The sequence below is a fragment of the Bombyx mori genome, chromosome 9 (genome assembly GCF_030269925.1).
Source record: "Bombyx mori chromosome 9, ASM3026992v2".
Lineage (NCBI taxonomy): Eukaryota > Metazoa > Arthropoda > Insecta > Lepidoptera > Bombycidae > Bombyx > Bombyx mori.
Window position 1 is genome coordinate 15,687,076 of NC_085115.1, and position 19,852 is coordinate 15,706,927.

At 37.6% G+C, this 19,852-nt stretch overlaps 1 protein-coding gene across 3 annotated transcripts in view; it reads left to right on the forward strand.

Annotated features, from left to right (window-relative positions):
• Nucleotides 1-19,852, forward strand: part of LOC101741026 (moesin/ezrin/radixin homolog 1) — a 70,855-nt gene that overhangs the window by 10,106 nt on the left and 40,897 nt on the right. For all 3 annotated transcript variants that reach the window (XM_004931148.5, XM_062670252.1, XM_004931147.5), the window contains one exon: nucleotides 14,218-14,397. In XM_004931148.5, the coding sequence (XP_004931205.1) occupies nucleotides 14,218-14,397 (180 nt within the window). The remainder of the gene's footprint in view (nucleotides 1-14,217; nucleotides 14,398-19,852) is intronic.

The window sequence follows — 19,852 nt, forward strand, 5'->3', positions numbered from 1 at the left end:
TGATGTCCATCTTGGGCCTAGCACACTATGGAGAGTGGGCAATCCCCTTTTACTACACATTTTTCAGAACACTTTATATAATATACTCACCATCAGGTGGGCCGTATGCTCGTCTGCCTACAAAGGCAATAAAAAAATATAAAAAAAACATACTGTAGTGACTAGAACTATAAATTTCAGTTATAGTTCTATACACTATAGTTCGATACAAAAATTTCAAAAGTTTGTATCGCGAAGAATCATCTGTTACCTTGTATTAAACGTACGACATAAGAGCCTTGAGTCGTTTGAAAAACCAAGGTCTTTCCTTGTGACTGAAACCAGGTTTGTAATTACAAAAAAATACCGTTGCTTTTTCAACTTTGACCTCGGAATTAATAATAAATTTTAAGTTCACATGCCATTTTCCTGTTGAAGTAACTAATCTGCTATAAATTGAATATGTTGTTATAATAAATTTATGAGTTTTAAAAGAAATCTTTTTTTTTTATTGTTTTGATGGGTGAACGAGCTCACAGCCCACCTGGTGTGAAGTGGTTACTGGAGCCCATAGACATCCACAACGTAAATGCGCCACCCACCTTTACTAACCACACACAGCATTACTGCTTCACGGCAGAAATAGGCAGGGTGGTGGTACCCACCCGCGCGGACTCACAAGAGGTCTCACCACCAGTAATTACGCAAATCATAATTTTGCGGGTTTCATTTTTATTACACGATGTTATTCCTTCACCGTGGAAGTCAATCGTGAACATTTGTTGAGTACGTATTTCATTAGAAAAATTGGTACCCACCTGAGATTCGAACACCGGTGCCTCGCTCAACACGAATGCACCGAACGTCTTATCCGTCAGGCCACGACGACTTCACCTATTTTATCTTCGACCTATTTTATTGCAAGATGTCTCTTGTAACATCGTTTGGAGCCTCTGGGTCTGCGGAGGGACTTCAGTTTCCTCTGTATTTTGTACCGTATGTTCCATGGGGAGTGCTCTGAGGAGTTGTTCGAGATGATACCGGCATCTCGTTTTTACCATCGCACCGCCCGCCACCGGAGTAGAGTTCATCCATACTACCTGGAGCCACTGCGGTCATCCACAGTGCGTTTCCAGAGATCTTTTTTGCCACGTACCATCCGGCTATGGAATGAGCTCCCCTCCACGGTGTTTCCTGAGCGCTATAACATGTCCTTCTTCAAACGAGGCTTGTGGAGAGTATTAAGCGGTAGGCAGCGGCTTGGCTCTGCCCCTGGCATTGCTAAAGTCCATGGGCGACGGTAACCACTCACTCAGGTGGGCCGTATGCTCGTCTGCCTACAAGGGCAATAAAAAAAAAAAAAAAAAAACAGACAGTTAGTAGTGGTAGTAGTGGATAAGTAAAGAAGAAATTCATGCAAATCTAGGATGACTTCTAAATAGATTGGTGTCATGTACTAAGCACGGACATCAGGTTTTGATTGCCTTAAATTAATTGAACTCTCGTTTTCCGTCATCGAAAGCCTTTCTACATATTATATATAGTATGTTAATTTCCGGTCTATATAAAATTAAATATGCATGGTTTTTGCAAAATGTTAGCCCAATCTTGTCCAGCCTAATATCTTCTTGAAAGGGACAAACGAACAAACTATTATGAAATCGTTAGAGGAAATTACCATCAAATAAAATGCCAAACCCGTGCTCAAAATACGAAATGACCAATTACATTTCTACCATAATAAAATCTGATACCAAAACAAAAATATCGAAACCTTGAATATAAAGTAAATTGTACGGACGTGTGGATCGTCGTTATTTTGTCGTATGGTGGTGATGGTTAATTATTGCTGTACTTGAATTTAATTTGACGGTCGACATGCTCTGTGCCCATGTGGCGCTGTTTCACTCGGTTTCACCCGCGACTCGTTGCGGTTTCTATTACATGATTTCATTTTTTATGTGTCACCATTTATTTCGTATTTGGGAAAGCTCTGTTAAGTTATTTAGTCTTAGATGTGGAAGCAAATTATTGATATAGCCCTAATTGTGGCATTCAACTAATATTCCAATTGAGTTTGCTTTGAAATACCACCATAACATCCAGATCATAAAGTCTAATTTTGCAACGGTACCAGGTTTCTTGGAAACAGTTAATAATATCACCTGTATGATTTTCCCATCCACGCCTAAAAAAAATCAAGCTAGTTTCGTAATATATAATTGTATAGGTAGAATTTATTCCAAGTTCCCCTAAATACAACCCACGTCTCATGTATACAGCCATCTGCTTTAGCACCTGTTGCGCCTCCCCCCAGTACCCTTCTTGCTCAAAACACACCGAATAACAAGCCTGTTGCATGAATTCTATGTATCTTTCAAAAGTCTTGCTCCTTTCCACAGCAAACGACTTATTAATAATTAACTCCAGGTGAGCTGCAATCACATATCCTCTAAGAAAGTACAATAAAAAACATTTGAAAATTATTCTCGTTAATCTCAAGTTGTCTACTCATAGTTTTTTTGAAGTCATGTTCTTCTGATGTTTTGAATGCTGGCGGTTGACGGACTAAGTGGGTTTTAGCCATTTGATTCTCAGCTTATAAAAATATAAATTTTGGTTTGTAATTGACATGGATATCCAATCATTCGATGGGTAAACGAAGGCGATATTTGCTGTCGTTGTTAGAACTGCAAATTGTACCATACATCATATACAGTTCTAATTATATAACTACAAAGATTAAAAAAAAAAACTTCAAGCATTAGTGTTTGATATTTAACCCCATAAAACACTGAATTGCGTCACACCACAGCGCATACGATACATTATACGGATTTCAGAATTTTCAAAGATGTTTACGAAGAACGAAGTGATTACTTTAAATGACTTCAGTTGCGGACACAACACGTAAGCGCTTCGTAATTGTAATTCTGATCACCTTGGCGGCTAACTTCCTCACTTATTAAACACAAGGGCATCTCGCGACATAATTTACCTAAAAAATTATGGTGAACGTGATTTATAATACTTTTGTTAAATTTGATAGCGTTTTCTTCAGAGGATTTTCTTCTCGAGCAAAAAGGATTCCTGTTTACGATACTGTGTTTCGTGGTAGTGAATCGATTGGACTACAAGATTTGTTAATGACATTGACAGCGGTCATTATTTCCGAGCAACTCTGTCTAGATAGCGATATTTAAAAAGTTTACAAATTTTAATACAACTTATTCCTGTGCACTATAGATGCCAAATAACATCTATTTGGACAAATAAGTTGAGCTTCAAAGGCGAAATCTAGAATCTTCCATAAAGTAGTAGGTAATATACGAGAAAAAAAGAGTTTCAATATCACGTTTATAAATAAAGCACCACTCATATAATGTTAACCAACGCCGTTTTCATGTAGTTAGTCGTTTTATCTTGTGTGCGAAGACCGTGGTGATGTCATACTCGTACACGTATCGTTACTGTTTGACTTGCGTTTTACACTTCGCGCAAATATATTATTATAAATATGATAATGCCCGTAACATAGATCGAGCGACGTACAATATGTGCCCCTTGTTGATGAAGATGTAGCTAGTTCGACGAAACTTTGCTTACTGGTACTTATATTACTGGTGGTAGGACCTCTTGTGAGTCCGCGTGGGTAGGTACCACCGCTCTTGCCTATTTCTGCCGTGAAGCAATAATACGTTTCGGCTTGAAGGGTGGGGCAGCCGTTGTAACTATACTGAGACCTTAGAGCTTATATCTCAAGGTGGGTGGCGCATTTACGTTGTAGATGTCTATGGGCTCCAGTAACCACTTAACGCCAGGCGGGCTATGAGCTCGTCCACCCATTAATCTAAACTCAGAGGAACCGATCCGTGCGGGCTTAAATGCTAAAACTAATAATTACGAAGAATAAAACATATAAGGGAGTATTTTATAAACACGTGCTGCATAATTACATGTCCACTATTATACAGAGCGTATTTTCTATCGGACGCTTTCATAAAAAAAATAGGATTCTAATCAAACTAATAAGATAATTATATGCAGTTTTCGTGACCTCAAAAATAAGATGTCAAATTACGGAAATATGCCGAGTTTTAAAAGTATGTACTTAACACTTGATCACGATGAAGAAATAGCGAAATTATTAGTGGCGCCTTACCTATTTTTGCCGTGAAGCAGCAATGCAAAACGTTCTGGGTTCACGGGTGGGACAGCTATAAATGAGATTCACATCTCGTGTCTGCAGGTGGATAATGTTATACACCGTGTGACGTCATCAACTTCGGTAATTTCTTACCATCAGGAGAACTGTGAGCTAGTTCACTCGTCACCGCAATAAAAAATATTGTCAAAATAGTTCCTAATGGTCACCAATTTTGTGTCGAGTATACGTTACAAAACATTTTCCGGTTTCTTTAGCGTTATTTTGGTTTTAACATGCGCTCCGCGACTTCCTCGGATGCCATCAATCTTGAATCCGGAAACATTTGTTCTTTACTTTTGAGGTCTCCGAAGGCAAGACGAGATTAACATCGTACGTAATTGAGTTGTTTAAGTTGCCCAAGTTGTTGAATTTATCATTCTTTTAAGAAAAAATGCTATTGAGCAAAAACATCTAAAATTTCAATTGTCGATCATTAACTTTAAGGAAACATTATAAGAATACCATGTAACGAAAAAAAACCTAGACTTGTTTGGAAACAGCGTATCTTGTGCAAATAATAAATAAAACTAAAAATAATATATTAAGTAGAAAAAAAACAACGGTCAAAACGGTCGAGATAACGAAGCATCCCCGAATCCTGATCACGCAGAAATCAGTCACCGTCGACGCCCTAGACGTCCTTACAAATCCATCAGATCAAATAACCCATTCTGTAGTCGTCGTGGCCTAACGGATAAGACGTCCGGTGCATTCGTGTTGAAGCAATGCACCGGTGTTCGAATCCCGCAGGCGGGTACCAATTTTTCTAATGAAATACGTACTCAACAAATGTTCACGATTGACTTCCACGGTGAAGGAATAACATCGTGCAATAAAAATCAAACCCGCAAAATTATAATTTGCGTAATTACTGGTGGTAGGACCTCTTGTGAGTCCGCACGGGTAGGTACCACCACCCCGCCTATTTCTGCCGTGAAGCAGTAATGCGTTTCGGTTTGAAGGGTGGGGCAGCCGTTGTGACTATACTGAGACCTTAGAACTATATCTCAAGATGTGTGGCGCATTTACGTTGTAGATGTCTATGGGCTCCAGTAACCACTTAACACCAGGTGGGCTGTGAGCTCGTCCACACATCTAAGCAATAAAAAAAAAAAAAAAAAAAAAAAAAACCCATGCATTAAACGCCTTCAGCTCTAACGCTAGGAGCAGGCTTGAAGACTCCGGTAACCGTACCCTTCGATCTCGGCAAAGAGTTCGACGTGCAACCTAACCCATGCATCAGCCCGCTGAGCTTATCGCCGGATCTTCTCAGCAGGTCGCGATTCCATCCGGTAGTAGATTCATTCGCGAAGCAACTGCTCTCGAGTTCTTAGGTCTCCTTCGGAGGCGCTCGGACAGCTGTTAACCAATCCCACACCTCCTGGCTAAGCTTTTGCTCGCACACCTGTCCTGGTGAAACTAGAAAGGGCTCCTGGCGACCAGTAATCTTTCAATAATAAAAAACAGCCAAGCGATTAAAAAAAAAAATCACATTGATTCCCATTGTTACGTTATCTAACTTTATTTTTGTTATTATGTTTTGAGTGGTTTGTTTGGCACTAGAACGCTTCTCTGACCTTTGTAACAGGATCTATCCTATTTGTATTCATTTACAACTTCACACTGCGTTCTCTTGCGATTCCCTTTATAATTTAGTTCCAAACTTTAAAGACCATCTAAAGATCATAACGGTAAGTTGTAAATGACACAGCAATGATATTATTATTGCATAGTCTTCTTTGTATAGCTTTTCACAATACTGAAGATCGCGACCTCAATTTAATACTTTTTTATTTATTAACGGTGTTCATAGGCAGCAGCGACTACTTTTCATCAGATTAATTGCACATTTTCTATTGCATAGTATATACTATACCTATGGGTTAAGGTGTCTATGCATTGTGCATGTGCTTTGCTTGGCAACAGCTTGTCAAGTAGAGCACCTATTCTCCTGTACACCTTGCTAGTGAAGTATTAATGTGTTTCGATTTTAGGCGCGCCTGCCGTTGTCCTATAAAAACTGAGATTTAAATGGGTGTAACTTTACGTTATTGATGTCTGTGTCCGATAACCATTTAATATCAGATGAGCTTGTCCAACCAATTTATAATTAAAAAAAAAGATCATTAGATATTTTGTGCACAACTACATACATCGGGATTAACGCTGAATTTTTAATCTCTTTTTTTTTTCCTACCTAAGCTGGTAGCCTTGAGAGGCTATTCCAGCGTAACCTTAACTAGTAGGTGAGCTCACGGGGCTCAAACCTGACGACGTTGCTAACACGAACCCTAGCAAGAGCCGTGCTTCGCAGAATCTACCACCGGATCGGAAACGCGACCCACTGAGAAGATCCGGCGAGAAACTCAGTGGGCTGTGTCTGAGGGTTAATTTACTCGTCGAGCCCTTCGTCGCAAGCGACGGGTTCTACGAGAACGGTGACCGGTGCTTGAAGTATCTAAAAGCACCGTTACTGGATCGGGAGGATCCGAAATGACGTGTTTTGGGCGACGTCGACTGCTTTCCATTCTTTCCGCAGGATCGGGAATGTTTTTAACCAATTCATAGTAGATACGCGCAAAGCAATTTACTTAATACGAGTACAAACATCCGCAGTTTGTTAAGCGATAACGTTACTATAGACGCGACTAGCGACTTCTTATCACAGTTTAGATTTACACTCTAGATTGTGGCCAAGTATAAGACTCCAAACAAATGGCTTGCAAACAAAACGGAACCCTTGTTATATTCTTACGAAGAAATTAACTTCAGTGCTTACTGCACACGAATCCATAGAACTTATCAAATACCTATTTCATGTATAACATCCAATTGGAATTGCCCCTCTAAGTCATATTTTATTATTACTAACTTTTTACAAATTAGGTTTAATTCCATAATAGTTATCAACGGTTTGATTACATTACCGCTACGTGGTACGAATGATCTATTCACAGTTTACCTGAAAGTTGGCATTCGGCGCCAGTCGAGTTTCAATAGAAAACCTAGTCTAAAAAGTTCGAGATCTCGTTGCATAAAGCAACATCAAGGAGCCTGATTCACCGATCGTCGGTACAATTCCACAAGCGAACCGTGAAATGAACTTTTTTTTGTCATTTTCGACTTCAATACGTACATTTAGTAGTTTCTCGCTGAAATTCTTGTGACAGTATTTTTACTCTTTATTTGGGCCGAGGAAGCAACAAGCCGCTTTACATAAAAATGTTAACCTGAGTTTAGAAATAATAGTTTTTTAATTTGGAAGATTTGGCGGTTCTAAAGAAGATGAGGTTCTAAAGACTGGGCTCATCGATCAGCAGCGCTCGCTGGGGTCAGGCAGAATCTTTGTTCGTGAAAGCTCTGTCGTACCGAAACGTCCCGTAAGCGCTCCCGGCAGATAGCTGACCGGTCTCTTAGAAAGCCTCTTGGCCGTTTCTCTATTGTCAGTATATAAGAATTATTTAGTGTGTCTTAGGCTCGAGATACTTCTCCATTCCAACAAGGTATTACTTTTCATTCAGTCAGTCAGTCAGTGCACCGTACCTATTCTTATTGAACTTAGGCTCGAGATACTTCTCCATTCCAACAAGGTATTACTTTTCATTCAGTCAGTCAGTCAGTGCACCGTACCTATTCTTATTGAACTTAGGCTCGAGATACTTCTCCATTCCAACAAGGTATTACTTTTCATTCAGTCAGTCAGTCAGTGCACCGTACCTATTCTTATTGAACTTAGGCTCGAGATACTTCTCCATTCCAACAAGGTATTACTTTTCATTCAGTCAGTCAGTCAGTGCACCATACCTATCCTTATTGAAACTTTCATACAATGTACGGTAAAGTTATTGCTATTTCATAGCCTTTTTTGGTTTTTCGTTTGTATCTTTATTGTCCTTTGATCACACTGGATTGATGCAATTTTTCTCAGTTTCTGTTAGGTCCGAATACACTTGTTCGTTAATCTGATTAAGTATAAACCAGCACTCCCTTTTAAACCAGTATTGGAACAGTCAATGTACCGAAATCAGCGGAGGGTACGAAAAAAGCGAAAAAAATCCAAATAACTATTTCAACAGTCACATAGCCGTAATAAAATTAAGACTTGGATCTGATATCTCAAGGTAAATGACGATATTCACTACGAGACTACTGTAGGTTTTAGTTGAGTTCCTATGAGTTACATGTCTAGTAAAATAAAATGTATAGGCGCGTAATCGGTGTGGAAATATTAGAAGTATTTTGAGATGGTCCTCTAGGACCCACGCGTCTACGCGTGCTCGTATCCTCAGATAAATGGCCAGAGAGATTAAACCCTTTGACCTTAAAAGTGTGCCTTTAATTACTTTGTTCCGAAAGGTTCAGCTGTTGAAACATCTTATATAATTTACTCAATTACCATTGAAATTAAGTGCTACATAAGTAGTAATGCGGGCAATCTAATCTAAATGATGGGGGCTCGTAATCCTACGACCTCGTTCTTTCAATAAATAAATGCATACAGTCTATTGTTAGAATCCGATTATATCGTTCTACCATTGTTATGGAGTTAGGCATAATTGCAGTTCTAACGAAGTAAGGAAACTGTTGTCGTGACTCTAAAATGAAGTTTTGCTTTTATAACTTTGCCAAATATGTATATTACATTAGGAATACAATACGTAAGTAAGTACTAGCCTGGATGTACCATTGAATTGAAACCGTGTTTATGTTAATTCAAAGAGAGTTAATATTTTAAGTCGTTAATCATATGTCAAGCTGTGCGGTTGTATTGTATAATGTTCCTATGAGTTTCGGAAACCAAATTACATGATCTAGTCTATTTTCGTGATCAAGGCTTCGAGAGTGTCCATGAGCATGGGCAAGGTAAATTCGTGCTTCGTTAACTAATAGTAGAAGATTAAAAATACTACTCGTTGTAACAATATTTTTTTTTTCACGCAATTTGAATTTTTAAACTATTTATGTATAGGTCCTGTCATTTTTGACACATGTTGTGTTATTTTGCTTTCCCTAAAAGAATATTAATTTTACTAGTTCCTTTTCCTATTTTCCGCTTCGACATCAATTGGAACTATAAAATGAATCTGCGATTATATTATCGTTCTTAAGGCTAAGGCTTATAAATGCTGCCTATAGAATTACCATGAAAAGGTTAAAATTATATTTTCTAATATCAGTACTCGGAACCGAGTGACACACAGTCCGGAAGATCACGTCCGCTTGGCATCGTCTCAATAAAGACCACTGTTTATTTATAGAACGATGTACAATTTGCTTCATACTATTTTTGTAATACTGTCGCTTATACATCGTGTTATTTTATTTAATTGCGTAAACTATTTGACTTTTAAAATGGCTTACAAATTTAATGTCATTCATATTCCTTATTAGCCCTATTACGTTCAGTTTAAAATTTCAGTCACTTTTATTGGTTATTGAAACGTGACTTGGTAGTAATCTGTGGTTTCGTGCATTGGTATAACGATTTTTACCGACCGACAATGAAGTTTTTTATCCTAAGACTATCAACATAGTTTAAGTGGTGCACGATGCAATGCCACCGGTCATCATTCTCGTCGAACCCGACGCTTGCGACGAAGGGCTCGACGAGTAAATTCACCCACAGACACAGTCCACTGATCTTCTCGCCCGATATTCTCAGTGGGTCGCGTTTCCGATCAGGTGGTAGATTCTGCGAAGCACGGTTCTTGCTAGGGTTCGTGTTAGCAACATGGTCAAGTTTGAGCCCCGTGAGCTCACCTACAAGCTCGGCGAATCTGGAATAACCCCTCGAGGTTACTAGAATAGGTAGAAAAAAAAAGTGCAACTCGTACTTTTTTTTATTTTTTATTGCTTAAATGGGTGGACAAGCTCACAGCCCACCTGGTGTTAAGTGATTACTGGAGCCCATGGACATCTACAACGTAAATGCGCCACCCACCTCGAGATATAAGTTCTAAGATCTCAGTATAGTTACAACGGCTGCCCCACCCTTCAAAACGAAACGCATTACTGCTTCATGGCAGAAATAGGCAGGGCGGTGGTACCTACCCGCGCGGACTCACAAGGGGTCCTACTACCAGTAACAACAGTACTGTCAAGTAATTTGGAGATAATCACATTGAAGCTCGCAACAGTTATTTTAATTGTCATGATAATGAGCACGACTTAATAGTGAAAACTGTTTTACAGTGTATGCTTAAAAATGAAAAGACCTACGGATTTGTTGTATGATTTTTTACATACACCTTCAAATGGGTTTATCGTAAGACGGTTTTTAATCGATTGCAATATAAAGTAAATGTTCGATTTTCCACGGCACCCGAACGATATAATGTCGTGTCACATGACTCATGTGAGTTTTCTATGTCGTGTTAGATTAGACGCACGAGGTCATACTGTGTTGTGTTCTGCGGTCGAACGCAAGGGCACTGTAACATGCGAATTGGTTCAATCATAACAATATCTCAGGGAACCCTGAAGGAGAATTATTTTACGAGTAAACATAAATGTCAAAAAAGTATACTGCACAAATAGTTTTTTTTTGTTTTTTGGAATGAAGTTCCTTATGGGACGATGCGGAGGGGTACCCTAACCGGAAAAACGTACGTTACGTAAGATTTTTATTAGTAATGCATACACTGGTACGACTTAACTTTGTAATAACGTACAAAAAATAACATATTTTTTATTATATATTTTTTAAATCATTGTGAGTAAATTGATTGATAACTTTGCAAAGTAGTTTTTTTATTTTTATCAATAAAAAATCATAATAAAAAATGTATATCCGAATAATTATTTTCTTTATACCTCGAATAGAACTTAAAATTAATATTTTTATAATAAGGATCTTCGTTCCTATCCGGTGTCCCACGACACGTTAAATAAAAGATAATGATTATCGCGAGGCTCTTTTTTCATCATAACAATATAAATATTTTTACGGCTTCAGTAATTATAATGCATTCTTTAATCGACTTCTTTCTCTTTTGAAATTGTAGGCAAATAATGAATGAAACGCTTTCTGATTAAAATTTATTATTAATTATTTTTTACTGAAATGATACTTATAACAATTTTGGAAATGAGGTTTTGATATAATTAGTATCTATGTAATATTTTTTGTGATAACAATATTAACATTATAATGGTATTTTTTTAAAGAAGACATTGTATACACAGTTGCACGTATTTTGAAGCTGTACAGACTTTGTAAATTGCGTAACAAATTCGTAATTATTAGAACTACATAGCCGGTTGGTCGAAAGTCGTTTCAAAGAAAAATAAACTTTATGAACGTTGCAAACAAAGTTAATTTTTCTTGTTAAAAACGTAAAAACGTCGATCGTAATTTCAAAGAATTATGAATGAGATTTTAAAATTCTTGTAATATTTACATTGAGTTGGTATGCTTAGAAGTTTGAATCTCTATTTTTAATTAACTTTCGCTGACAGTCGAGCGAGCGGGTTTATTATTATGAAATTTACATTTAGAAACGGTATTCATAAGCGAATTGAGATCCAGTTCGTGTTACTCTAACACTAGGAGCAGGCTTAGGGACCCCGGTAACCGTACTCGTCGAACTCGACAAAGAGTTCGACGTGCGACCTAACCTAAACATCTGCCCTTTTTTATTGCTTAGATGGGTGGACGAGCTCGCAGCCCACCTGGTGTTAAGTGGTTACTGGAGCCCATAGACATCTACAACGTAAATGTGCCACCCACCTTGAGATATCAAGTTATAAGGTCTCAAGTATAGTTACAACGGCTGCCACACCCTTCAACTCGAAACGCATTACTGCTTCACGGCACAAATGCATTACTGCTTCACGGCAGAAATAGGCAGGGCGGTGGTACCTACTCGTGCGGACTCACAAGAGGTCCTACCAGTAAAAAACCTCTTGAGTTTCTCGCCGGATCTTTTCAGCGGGTTCCGATCCGGTAGTGGATTAATTTGCGAAGCATCTGCCCTTGAGCTGTTAGGTCTCCTTCGGAGGCGTTCGGGCAGCTGTTAGCAAATCCCACCCCTCCTGGCTGAGCCTTTGCTCGTCCACCTGTCCTGGTGAAACTGGAGAGGTCTCCGGAAGCCACCAGTAATAAAAAAAAGTTCGCGTTACAAGGTGACCGATCATGTGGGAATATGATCAACAAATTTTATTTGGGACACGTGACTGATTTGCGGCGTAGAGAGGACGGTCGTACCCATCCGTGTGGGCTCGCAATGCAACTGCAATGTATATAGTACATATAGACTTGGTACCTAAATTAATCAAAAACCCTAAATGGGTGTGATCACGTTTGCTTTTAGTTGGGTACCTAAAACCTTACCTTACCTTAATGATAACGTCTCGGTTAGAGCTAAGGCATAAGCTATTTAAACTGTTATGCAGATTCGTTATAGCAAAATGTACTTAAATCATCGCCGAATAGAAGGGACCCTGCAAAAACCACGCGTTAGTGTTTCGTTAATGAAGCCCTCGTCGTTGTTCGGTATACCGATGGTCCTAATATTGTAGAGAACTTTTATAAATATTGGTGGGAATTTTTCGAAATATTGGTTATGCTATTTAGATTTTTGCAGGGCGTCTTCTATTCTCAGCCAGACGTCTAATCTCTCATAGAATACTTATAACACTAGAGCGATTTCTGGATTGGTGAGCTTTGTACCCCAATTTTACGAACATTTCGCCGACGGAGGAGTATGAAATTTCCCACACTTATAGAGAATATAGAGGAGTGGAGAATTTTTATATGTTTTTTAAATTATGCATTAATAATACATTAAACCAATAAATAATCATTACACACACTACCATGTATTTGACGCACACACATTTATTTATTTATTTATTTATTTGGGAAACAAACAGTACAATACAAAACATACAATATTTAAAAAAATATAGCTAAAACAATAACCAAATATGTTTCCACAATCAAAATCACATATAAGTAGACAGTGAACAAGAAGAGAAATTTAGAAATTTAAATTACAAAAAAACAAACAAAAGCAACACAATACGCACATATCATTTTATACATTAACTCACACTATAAAACTACAATACTTATCGGGCCAAATCACCCTATAAACACTCCAAAACAGCTTTTCTATATGCTACAAGTGACAAGCAAAAGATATCAGCATTAGAGAACTTAGCATCATACAACCTACAAGATCTACGGACAAAAGAGTTAGAAGCATATTTCGTTCGAGCCGTGGACATGTGGAGGGTCTGTTTAGAACGCGCGGAAATACGACTACATTTAAATGAAATTTTGGAAAGAAGATAGCTAGAATCAATCTCGTTATTTATTATTTTATATAAAAACATTTGATCCCTCAGTAGCCTGCGATCGACTAGAGAGACAAATTCTGTCGGTTCTGGAGAGTTAAAGCGACGACAATGGTATAAAAGATGCTTAAAAAACTTTTTTTGGACTCTTTCTAGTCGCTGAATATAAATATTATATTGGGGGTTCCATGTGACGGAGCCATATTCCAATATAGACCGTACAAAACTGTTGTACAACAGAATCAAAGTAGATGGTCTTTTAAAGTCTTTACCAACTCTAAGTATGAAGCCTAACATTCGAAAAGCCTTATTTACTATTTCATTAACATGAAAATCAAAAATCAAACTGGAATCCAAATAAATACCCAAATCACGAACAACTGTGGTGCGTACCAAAGTTTGACCATTAATAGAATAGTCATACAAGATATTCGATCTTCCACGTGAGAATGTTATAATAGTACACTTATTAGTATTCACTGTGAGTAAGTTATTTTGACAGTAAACAAATAAGTTGTTCAAATCATCCTGTAATTCCAAACAGTCATACATAATAATATAGTCTATAGTGCAGTCTTAGCGAAATCTGTGAATAAAGAAGTCTATTATTAGTCTTTCACAATAGAACCTTAATAATGTTTAAACTTATAATTTCAATTATAGTCGAATTTCGACTAGTGCGGTACCGCTAGTATATTCTAAAATTTTCTAAATATCTTTCAATCTAACAGATGAACGTCCGCGTGACGACGATGGACGCGGAACTCGAGTTCGCGATCCAGCAGACGACCACCGGGAAGCAACTCTTCGATCAAGTTGTGAAGACGATCGGCCTCCGCGAGGTGTGGTTCTTCGGTCTTCAGTACACCGACTCCAAGGGCGACCTCACTTGGATCAAGTTGTATAAGAAGGTTAGTGCTAATTTATGTTTTTTTTTTTAAGTGAAACTTCTTTAGAACTGTTGGGTGTGATTTCAAACTCTATGAAACGAAATGAAACGAAACGAAAATAAGTGTGCCGCGATTGGCTTTCCGAAGCGGCTCCGAGCTGCGCCGACAAATCACGAAGCGCTCCACACGGCCTCGCGTCCCCGACTTGTTCAGTGTGATTTTGACGTCCGTGCACGCTGTCGTGGCTCTCGGAGCACCCTCAGATACTTTTATTTCTATTTAGTTTGTTATACATGTGGCTGCACGTAAATTCAACAATTCATGAATGGCGGTGACGAAATGTTACACAGTTGATGGACATTCCCGTATTTCTCTTGCTAAATCACACTTACCTGGTGTAGGGTTACCGTGATTATGCAGGCGGCTCCCCCATTGCACTACGGAGTGGTTGACCCTTGCGATTATTTCTTATAAGTTTCACTTCTACCGAGTGTGACTTGTGCACACATACATTTTTTTCTCCTACCTAAGCTGATAGATAGCATTGAGAGGCTATTTCAGCATAACCTTAACTAGTAGGTGAGCTCACGGGGCTCAAACGGGAGTGATGCTAACACGGCCCTAGCAAGAGCAGTGCTTCGCAAAGTCTACCACCGGATCGGAACGCGACCCACTGAGAAGATCCGGCGAGAAACTCAGCGGGCTCATTCATATTGAAATACTATGAACATATTATAGTGAACAAAACGAGAAATAAGTCACGCAAGGATTGTCGCTCTTTAAGGAGCGCTCAAAGATTCAATTACAGTTAAGATTTCGATATTCTTCAAGATTATATTTAATTAAATATATTTTTGAAGCATTTTTGTTTTTAATGAAACGTATATTTAAATCAGACCATTAAATAACCTATAATTTTTCGAAAATTAGTCTACCAAAGATGTGTAGGAAAAGTAGCTTATTAATACGCTTTTTTTAGCTTCAGAATACGTATACATACGTTAGTATGTACCTATTGTTGTAACGGAATCTTTGAACATGATTTTGACCCCCTTCAAAACGTCGGATTAACTCGAAATTTGGTATACTTATTTAGGACCGATGACAACTAAAAATTAAAAAAATTGAATTTCAACTAAAAAATAAATTTTAATTAATTTGAAAGCGTACTTTGTTAGTTTTTTAAACTATTATTAATTTTTTTAAACAATAATATAAACCAATGTCAAACATAACATACTGTCCGACAGTTAATTAGACATTAACTTTACTTAGACATAAACTTTGTATATTTGTATTGGTAGATTTTATTAGTTCTTTTTGATTCGATAGTTAACCCTCTGATTAGCCTTGAACGATAGATTTTTACTAAGTCTTATCTTATAAAATAGTTTTGTTTAGAGCGTCTTCCTAGTGAGTTTTGTCAATAAACTATACAAAGCTTTTTTTTTTCTCAAACATAAGCAGCTACCTACGTTCTGTCATATTAGATTAGCATAATAAACATGAGTAGATGTGTGCATTAAAGAGAATAATTCTCTGAAGCTGTGTGGAAACGACCTTGTTCTTCTTCGAGAGTATGATTCGATATTTCGCATTCGTTCTATTTACATATATTAAACATAGATTAGGTGTAATATTATCGTTGTCAAACTAATGGGCACACAACACTTCGACAGGTTTTACACAACGAAATCTCGATCGATCACTAGAGAGGTGTCACAATCCATAGTCACGGATCTGTCGATTTCAAACTCATTGCTGTTTGAAAATAACCATTATTCCAATGCATGTGGGACTACTGAATCACGTGACGCGCAATTCACATTGTGGTGTTTATGGAAGTCCATATATCCATCCATAAGTATAAGTATACTTAACACTCATCTATGTCAATAACTCTACTGGTGGTAGGACCTCTTGTAAGTCCGCGCGGGTGGGTACCACCACCCTGCCTATTTCTGCCGTGAAGCAGTAATGCGTTTCGGTTTGAAGGGCGGGGCAGCCGTTGTAATTATACTGAGACCTTAGAACTTGTATCTCAAGATGGGTGGCGCATTTACGTTGTAGATGTCTATGGGCTCCGGTAACCACTTAACACCAGGTGGGCTGTGAGCTCGTCCACCAATCTAAGCAATAACAAAAAAAAACCAGGCTAATTTTTGCCTTCAATTGTCGTCGTGAAGCTTACAACTGAATACAAAGTTATAGATATGTCGCTTCCCAAATTGCAGCTAACCTTTGTCTGCAGCCCGCTATAACCCAAAGCCACTGGCTGTATTTACATAAAGCCAATTCTACAAGTTCAAGTGCTTCCCTAACAGCTGTACAAGTATGCTTTAATGTCATTGTTTTGGATAGTACAACGGCTATTATTTAATTTTATTGAGTCTTTTACGTCATGTCTCTGACGCCCAGTTAGTTTCACGCCCGATCTTCTCAGTGGGTCACGATTTCGATCCGGTGGTAGATTCAGCGAAGCACTGCTCTTGCTAGGGCTAGTGTTAGCAATTCTCTCAGGTTGAGCCCGTAAGCTCACTTACCCGTTCGCGCGAGGTTGGAATAGCCCTACTAACGATTATATAGGGAGAAAAAAAAGGTCTCACGGAAGGCAGGGATGGAGGGCACGTGCTTCTCAAAAGTGGCACCGGCTCGTTATTAGGTCACAACTATAAATGTTGAAATTTAACTATAAATGTTAATTAGATTTTATAAATGTAAACACTAATAAAATCTAAAATGAAAAAAGTAGTATTATTGATCGAAGTGAAAAAACTAACTTTTTAATTTTTCTTTTTTTTTTCTTTATGGCAATAGTTTTAACTTTATGCCAGTTTCAAGTAAAAACTTTTTTAATTTAAATTATATCGGTTTAAATACTGCGAACAAATGCGGGGTTCCGTTCTGAATTGAAAACAATACCGATAAATTCGTAAATTTCCTCAAATCGACATTGACCCGCTAAAGCAAGGAGAAACGACACAAAACGAAATAAAATGACACGTTAACATGCTTTATATGTGGAGGACGTTCAGTTTTTATTTTATTTTAATTAAAATAAAATGGAATTAAACATATCATACATAATCAGAAAGGACATAAGCGACAATAGTTATTAGTAAATATATATAGCTTTTTATTCTTTAACTGGAAGTTTCTAGCAGATGAGGATCGAAATTTTAATAAATAATTATTGAACGGGAATTGCGATGTTAAATTCGAACTCAATTTCATATTTCGATTCTCGCGTCTTAATGGTGATAAAAATGCGCAAGTTTCACATCCCTCATTCATTTTCCGTGACCTTTGGAATACGAATTGGAATTTTAATCGAATTCATTTATCAATAAAACTATGAAACACATCCTTAGATAAGATTAAACTGATTATCTGTAATGTGGTATCACTCAATAATTTATAAGTGAATTTTACTACGTTAAAATTTCATAGGCTATAAAATATTGTATTTATGAATTTATATTATGTAATCGTTTTTATGACCCAGCAGAATTATGTGCGAGTGGTTGCAGATTCAAAATATTAAATACGTACTTACATTTTACTGGCAGAATGTTGAAGGTGATAAGGTTTTTTTTTTATTGCTTAGGTAGGTGAATGAGCTCATAGACATCTACAATATAAATGCTGCCATATTTACCTTGTGATATAAGTTATAAGGTCTCAGTATAGTTACAACGGCTGCCCCACCCTTCAAACCGAAATGCATTGCTGCTTCACGGCAAAAATAGGCAGGGTAGTGGTAGGTACTTACTTACCCGTGCAGACTCACAAGACGTCTTACCACCAGTAAAAAGTTGATTTATCTGAAACTATAGTGTGTTGGTATGCAGGTTGGCAAAAAAGGCATGCAGACCATTAGGGTTAGATTCTCTGTTGGAGAAAGTATATTTGTGAAAAATTCCTGTTCTTGTTTCTCAAAAGTCTCCGGAACCAACCACAAATAAAGAATATTTACCTTGGTTATCATTATTATCTAAATCTGCATCTCCATCTCTTTGCATCTTCAGGTTGTTGCAACAAATGACGGTTACAGTAACCGCTTGGCTTCAAGCGGTCTTATTCCCAATAAAAACCTGTATAATACTTTTAGATAAATGTAAAAGCATATTATGAGTTTTAAAAGGTCCACTTTGGACAACCAGAAAATTATTCGGGAAATTATTAATCCATCATTATAACATAACAGAGACTGGCATTAGAAAAATTCGAATTTGAACATAAAAACGTATTGTTTTTCGATTACGATTCGCAGATAGCGGCTCGGTCTTTTTATCTCTCATTTTTCGAGTCAGATTATTTGATACGTTGCTCAATAAGTTTTATCATCGTAAAGAAATATGTTTGTAATTGTAGATTTGATGTCATAATTCACCTGGGTGGCGATATTTTAGAACGGAGAATGAAAGATGTGTCCCTAGAAGCGTGCTAAATAAGAATGGAAAACCAAAGGCTTCGTGGACTCTGTTAAGATTGAGATATGTTTAAAAGTTTTTAGAATACTGATATAATCGCTAATAATAGGCTAGGGGTTAAAAATATTGTTACGCGCTGGAGGTCGGGATAAATAAAATTCCACCGAAGTACAATTAAAAAACTGTTTTCACTCAACACTTAAAACACTCAACACTTTTAAACTCTCAATTCGCTTCAGGTGATCCGTTCGCTGTTTCGCTTCGAGTAATTCCGATTACTGACTGCCTGCGTGCCATCTCTACAACGCTTTTGTAGCCGATACCACATCCCTAGAATTATCGGGAATATTCCACACACCTTTAGTTTTGGTTTTGTCGCTATCTGACAATAGATGGCGTTGTACTTCTCAAGCGTTCTAGGTGCTACTAGATCCTTATATATTTTCTCGACTATTCGGCGATAGATGGCGTCACTCTTACCGGCGTAACAATATGTTCACGTATTAATATAATCACCATCAGTGTAATAAGGGCAGGACGTGGAAAAAAGGAGGTTGAAGAGTTGAGCTAGTTTCTAATCACGGTAACGAATAATGAAATGTTTGAAAATCGTTAATGCAGCGCGGGCAGAAATATTATTTTGATATAGTAAGTATTAATACGTAACGTTTTGGTTATTTAAATATTTTCATTTGATTAAGCCTTTTCTCAATAGATAAATGTACATGTACAAATAATCTGTGTTATGTCTGTTACTATCAATTGCCATCACATGTAATAATAAGGTGTATATAGTGATGATGTATTGCCGTATCGCGTTTTTACTATCGAATCGGCGATAATCGCGTTATCTTATACCGATTCTAGCAATATTATTAACGTCATTCAGCTTAGTCCGGTTACACGTCCTTACGGATCCATCAGATCCAATAACTCTTGCATTAAATCCTTCTTAGTAGATACCTTCAGCTCTAACACTAGGAGCAGGCTTAGGGATCCCAGTAACCGTACTCGTCGAACTCGGCAAAGGGTTCGACGTGCAA